General features: G+C 27.9%; 1 protein-coding gene across 1 annotated transcript; it reads left to right on the plus strand.

The window, feature by feature from the left end:
* The first annotated feature begins 2,098 nt into the window (after positions 1 to 2,098).
* On the plus strand, positions 2,099 to 2,947 carry LOC112756980 (U-box domain-containing protein 8-like). The gene is made up of 2 exons (XM_025805580.1): positions 2,099 to 2,131; positions 2,342 to 2,947. Exons 1-2 carry the CDS (start codon positions 2,099 to 2,101, stop codon positions 2,945 to 2,947), a joined length of 639 nt encoding a protein of 212 aa, XP_025661365.1.
* Positions 2,948 to 6,952: the final 4,005 nt, after the last annotated feature.

The following is a 6,952-nucleotide window of genomic DNA, read 5'->3' on the forward strand; positions in this document are numbered from 1 at the left end:
AATGTATAGAGGCAACTCAGAATAATAATGATAAAGCAGTCATACCTACCAATAGTTTAGGATCAAATTAAACAATTATTAATGTCACCTGTTTTGAAGCTTCAATTACAATATATTATTTATTGCTAAGGTATTACCGGTTGAATTCCTATATATATATATTATGTTGTTTCCTTTTCTTTGATTAATTCCTATATTAGTAATGTCAGTCGTAACTTTTTTTTACTTCTTCAATTTTCTAAATTTAATGTCTTCCTCATTTCTCTTTTAGTTTTAAATTAAACAAAATTTTACTAATTATATGTTAGATTTTAAAATAATAGATTATTGTTGAAAAATATTGGATGAAATATTTCATTGAGTATATCATTGGATTATCTCATTTTTCGAATTTTTTACTAAGAATTTTTACTTGGCATTTAAAACAAGAAATGATGGTTTTAGTTATTTTTACCATACTTGAAATTAATCAATGGATAAACAAAATCAAAAGTTAAAACAGTAATTTTTGGAGAAGAAGATATATGTTTAATAATTGTTAGATTTCATATGTTTTTTATTCACGACCAGCAAAAATACGAACAGTTGGATAGATTATTTTTTTTAAATGGTATACTAAAAGTAGATTTTTTTTTTTTTTTTTTTTTTGAACTGTGGAATATTCATCCGTCACAACATTTAAGAATAAAGAAGAGAAAAGAAAGCCAAAAAAAGGGAGAAAAGGTAAAGCAACCTCCTGTTTGACATTTTCTCTCTTTCTTCTAATAAGTTAGGATTTGTAATAAAAGGTAGTGATCGAGAGATTTATAAGATCCAATTAAAGTTGGGTCAAAATAATTTTAGCACTTATTTTTGTATTTTTTTTCTTTATCTTGAAAATAGTAAGTAGTTTGCTAGCTAAGATATTTCAGACATGTATTCTTTTTCTCTTTCTTTCTCTTTCTCTTCAACAAAATCAAACACGAAAACAATAGTTTTTTTAAATCTTTAAGAATGAATATAAATTTGCTCCAATTGAAAAACTTTTTACAAATTGTGAAAAATTAAGAAAGGATGTTTATGTATTGAGAAAGTATAGGGAGCTAATGAAATATTTGTACAATGTATACAATGGAGGTTTAAGAAATTAATAAATACTTTTATTAAGGAATAATAAATGTGATGAATGAAGTTTCTATTGATATAGTTAGTGTAAATATATTAGTTAATCTAGATAGTTTTTGTTTTAGAGTATGAATAGTTGTCATAAAAAATGTGAATTCCTTTGATAATAGTTGTGATGAAAAATGATTTAGTAAATAATTTATGTATATTATCTTTTAGTTTTTTTGCATTGTTAATTTGGATGACGGTTCTATCTTTTACTATTTTAGTTGGGTTATATTAATTTTATATATATTTAAAAACATAAATATTAGAGATAAATATATAAAATATTTATCAATATGTGATAAAAGATGCACGCAGTGATAGAGTAAATAAATTTTTTATTTTTAGTTAATAAATTGAACAATAAAAATATTTTTACTGACTAAAAAAAATAATCGGACAGAACTAAAAAGAAAATGAATCAAAATAGGAAATAGAAATTTTCCAATCGTGCGTTGTAGCTATCTTCTCCTTGATATATTATATGAGCATATGTTTTGATACATATTTTTCTGGTTGCTCTCATAGTTATAATCTTCACATGTTGAACGAAATAATAATATTCAGTTTTGATAAAAACAACGAATTATTATTATTATTATTATTATTTTTTTTTTGTGTTTTACCCATGACGTTTCTCGATTCTAATTACATATAAGAATATGAAGAACTGAAGACGCTCTTAAACAAGCTGCAAACTAAAGGCAGCAATCATAGCAAATGGGACCCTACTAAAAAGGATGATGTCCCCCGTGAGTAGAAATGAAGTAATGGTCCAGTTAATAATGGAAGAGTTTAATGCTCTTTTATGCAATAATTGTTTATTGTTTACTACATGTATAGGATAGGATGGATTGGATAACTATAATGTTGGTTAGGTGCAAGTATTTGATGATTGATCTGTGTAGAGTTATAAGTGCCACTTCTTAAGCACGTGCCTTTGAGTGCAATGCAAGCACTATTTGATGAAACCCTCGTGATGGTATTTTTTTGTTTTTTCAAATAAGGTAAATACTAAATTGATATCCAAAAATTTTGGCGCTGATAAAATAGTACTTAATCTTTATTGTTGACAAAATAATCTCCAAAAGATTTTAAAATTTCACAAAATCACCCAAATATAAAAGCATGACATTACATTGAATGAAAAACGCTGATCTGACAATCAGAAGAGCTTCAGTGATGGCGGCAGAGAGTTCCGATAGTGTTTTTGGCGAGGAGGAGAGCTTGCTGCTGCGATGATAACCAACTTTACCCTCTCTCCAACTCCAATTCTCAATCCATCACTTCCTCACCCCAACCCGAAGCCCGAATCTCTTCCCTCATCTCCTCCATTTCCTCTTCTTCCTCCAAGCTTGATTCACTCCACCAACTCACTCGACTCACCAAGCGCAACTCACTCTTCCGTCACCGTCTCATCGACTCGAAAATTATCACGCTGTTACTCTCCTGTGTCGAGTCCCACGACTACAATTTTCTCCATGAGAATGCTCTCTCTTTACTTCTCAATCTCAGCCTCGATGACCACAACAAGGTTGGACTCATTGCTGAGGGAGTCGTTGCCCGCCTCGTCACCGTCATCTCCGACACCGCTGCCCGAAATCTATCCCTAAACTATCATGCCCCCGTAAGGGACGGAAATGAGAGAGAGAAGAAGGAAGCTGCGACGACCCTCTATGCTCTCTGCTCTGCTGTTGAGGTTGTTGGAGTTCTTCCAAAGTGGAAGGAAGGAAGGGAGCAGATGGAAAGGTTCCATGAATGTGTTCAGGTTCTGAGTCGGGTTCTGAGGAATGGATGAGATGCAAAAACGCCATTGTTGCAACTGTAAGCTCCCCTCATCACTGAAACAACCATCAAAACTCTTTGCCACCATCATTGAAGCTCTTCTGGTTATTATATCAGTGTTTTCTGTTTAAAGTGACAACATGCTTTTACGTTTGGATATTTTTGTCAAATTTTAAAATCTTTCGGGGATTATTTGGTCAATATTAAAAGTCAAGTACTATTTTATCAGTATAAGAATCTTTCGAGTACCAATTTGCTATTTATCTCTTTTCAAATTAAAGTTAATTTAATATAGATTTGAGACATTAAATTGATGAGCTTCTCCTTAACTTACATATATTTTGAGGATTGGTATATGATAAGGATATCTTTCGTATAAAGACGGTAAAAATATTTTTTTTTTTAGTTGTTTATTTAGCTACAATTAAAAAACGTGTTTTAAAAAATGTGGATTAATAATAAAAATATAAATTATAAATAAAATTGAATCAACAAATAAATTAAAAAAATAATAATTATATTATCCAAACTAATAGACCAAAATTAATTATTATAACTAATATTAATTTAAATAAAATTTTTAAATTCATACAAAATAATTTTCTTATTAAATCTCAATTTTGTAATAAATTTTATTCAACAAATTAAAAAATAAATAAAATTTATTAGACTAAAAATAGAATAATTAGTAATAAGAATTGGTAGACTAAAATATAGATATTTTAAAAAATAATTATTAAAAGAATTATAAAAATTGTAAGTAAAAATTCAACTCATAAAAAATTATTAAATTCATAAAAAATAAAAATATCAAAATGATAATAAAATAGTAATAAAAAAATAATATTACAAAATTTATAAAAGATAATAAAAAATAAAATAATACTCTAACAAAATTTGTTACAAATTTAAATTTTAGATAAACTAAAAAATTGGTGTCAAAGCTAAAATAATAATTTTAAGAATATAACAACACATTTTAATAATGATAACAGTTTCAATCTTTATCAAATGTCAAAAATCTAATATATAACAATCTAATTAATGAACGAAATCAAACGTCTTTATTTAAAATTTGAGTCTCCACCATATGATAATTGATAAAAGGATAAAGTACTGTTTTGATCCTCAATATTTAGAGTGAATCCTATTTTAGTTTCTAACGTTTAAATCGTCCTATTTTTATTCCAAAACATTTAAAATAGTATCTATATGATCACACCATTAAATTTCTCAGTTGCACTCAGGGACGGATCCACTCTTTAGGTTGTGGGGGCAAGCGCCCCCACTATAATTTGGAATTTTATTGAGTAGTATATAATAATAATATTTATTTGTCCCCACTAAATTATTAAATTTGACCCCACAATAATTTTTTATTCAACTTTTGACACTTGATAGTCAATTTGAGAACTTCATATTAGATGTTCATTATAATGATCAAGTTTCAAATTTAAATAAGATTAATATTTTTTCTTAGAAATCGACTCGAAAGAATATTATCTATCCATTTATATTTTTTTCTTTTAAAATTAGCTTTAGTTTTTTTCATAATAACTACACTAATTAAATGAACTTTTTCAACTATGAATATCATCAAGAGTTAATTGTATGAAAGTTGAGTTTTAAATAATTGTTTAACGACATATACAAAAAAATATTTTAATTATATTGTCAAGGTTTTAAAATATGAAATATAAAAAATTAAATTTTAAATTATATGTTATTGTTTAAATTACTATTTTAGTATTTTAATTTGTAATTAGATATTTTGAAATCTAATCATATTTTACAATAACAAAATATAATTATAACAACAATTATGCTACGTATACATAAAATAATCACTTGTATAGAATAAATCTTAAAATACAAATTTTGAAATACAAAATACACACTAAAAATAAGTTAAATGATATATATATATATATATATATATATATATATATACACAAATTTATAGTAGATAATTTGATAACTAATTTATTATGTAAACGTAATATTTTTATTATAAACTTATCATGTTATATATATTTCTCCCCCACTATCAAAATTTTCTGGATCTGTCATTGGTTGCACTTAATGAAAGTGATGATGTATAATTGTATACTGTTAATCGTGGCACTCAAAATGAAAGTAACCGTTAGAATGGGAAAAAAATTATAAATTAAAAAAGTAAAAAAAGGCAAAACCTTACAACGCCTGCTTCTGCTTCAACTGCCATGTATTTTCTTTCTTTAACTTTTCATAGTATGCATATCATTTACGTTCATCTTGGTCCATTGCATGAAAAAAATTTTCAATGACACATTAATTAAACATTCTCACTATTCATCAATACATACTATTTTAACAAACTCAATTCAAAGTCATCTTTCTTAAAAATCACAAATTAACTCCATCTATCAACTTCAAAATTTTATGTAATTAGTAATAAATAAACTTCGTTACAGTTAAAAAAAAAGTAAAAAATAAAACCCCAAAGCAAAAGCAAACTAACCTTGGTGCCATCCTCGGAATCAAAATCATACTTTTTGAGGGACTCAATGAACTAATCAACGGGAAAGGAAATGCCTTCCATGAGAGCAGTGCGATATCTCTTATATATAGGCTTGCTCGAATAGTTTTTTCAGCTTCACTCTCTCTTCTGATAAGGCCACAGAGCACACCACCGGAAGGAGGGTGCGGGTGCGGCGGTTGTGGGTGGTGGTTGATCTAGACGAAGACATCGACGGCAGTGGAAACCATTTCAGGGCGCTTAGCTGCTGAGCCAGAGACGCCATGATTTTCTTCTCTACTACACTCTTTGAGATTTTCTATTCTAACCTCAGATATGATTTTTTTAAAATTAATATTTATATATTTTTTTTAGCGGTTATCTTCATGGTGAGTGTCATAATTAACAAATACGTTATTATCTCCCTTAAGTGTAACTGAAGAATTTATCGATAGAATTACATTGATGTCATTTTACATATTTTGGGATAAAAAAAAAACGATTTAAACATTAAAGACAAATAAAATTCACCTTAAACGTTAGAGATCAAAATAGTATTTTACCCTATTTTAACAACTTAGAACTATCTACTCGATTCTTTGATAAATTTTATCCGTAATATATATATATATTGCTTGGTATCCTAAAGTTAATAATGAGGTAACGTGATAAACTGGTAATTGATCTTTCTATATATCATCAAGCACTTTCGATCAAATATCAATACAATATGACTTAGTATAGGTTTATTTCATATAGCAGCATTTTAATATATATATATATATATATATATATATATATATATATAGTTACTTCTGTTTCAAAATTCTTTCCATGAAATGAGAGAAAGGTTCTATCCTAATTAACGAGAATGTTAATATTTTCTTGGTCATCAACCCTATGCTTGCTTAGACCAACAAACTAACTTATGAACAGTGTCTCTATTTGAGTTTGAGCTTTTATGAAGTCGAGTTTGAATATTTGTGGATTTAATTTCCTTTGTCGGGTATATTATCTTTAAGAGGTTGGGTACTCGATGTGTTTTTAAATTTTTTTAAAATGTTGTACTACTTAACGATACAGCATGCATTACGTTGCGATTTTCTTGAGATCCGTGCGCATCATTAATGAGGGGTACGAATGTCACTTTTGCTTCTAGTGTCTTATAAATACTTCATTTTTTTTCCATCTTCCTTTCTCCGTTTTCATCATCCGTTCGCTCCTTCGTCTTCTTCTTCCTCCATTCTTCGTGTCTGTTCCCCATTTCAAGATTTCTTTATCTTGAGGTTTTTGAACGTCTTGCTTCGTTCTCTTGGAGAGGACCATTCGTATATTGCTGTTTGAAGTGCTCTTCGCTTTTACGCTCCTTTAACGTTGGTCCTTTATTCCAAATTTTCTTAATTTCTATTTTATTTCCACATTCTTGGTAGTATCTGTATTTGAATGAATGCTAGTTTTGAAGTTTTAAAATGTTGCTTTGTGATTTGCAACTTTGAATTTGAGGTTTCATATTCTGGGAAT

Source organism: Arachis hypogaea, chromosome 16 (assembly GCF_003086295.3).
Source record: "Arachis hypogaea cultivar Tifrunner chromosome 16, arahy.Tifrunner.gnm2.J5K5, whole genome shotgun sequence".
NCBI classification, from domain to species: domain Eukaryota; kingdom Viridiplantae; phylum Streptophyta; class Magnoliopsida; order Fabales; family Fabaceae; genus Arachis; species Arachis hypogaea.

What these genes read in the sequence shown, in the direction of transcription:
- LOC112756980 (XM_025805580.1), top strand. Translation starts at nt 2,099, where the DNA reads ATGCAAGCACTATTTGATGAAACCCTCGTGATG. An exon ending in TTGATGAAACCCTCGTGATG is followed by an intron (nt 2,132 to 2,341) that starts GTATTTTTTTGT and finishes TGATGGCGGCAG; the next exon opens with AGAGTTCCGATAGTGTTTTT.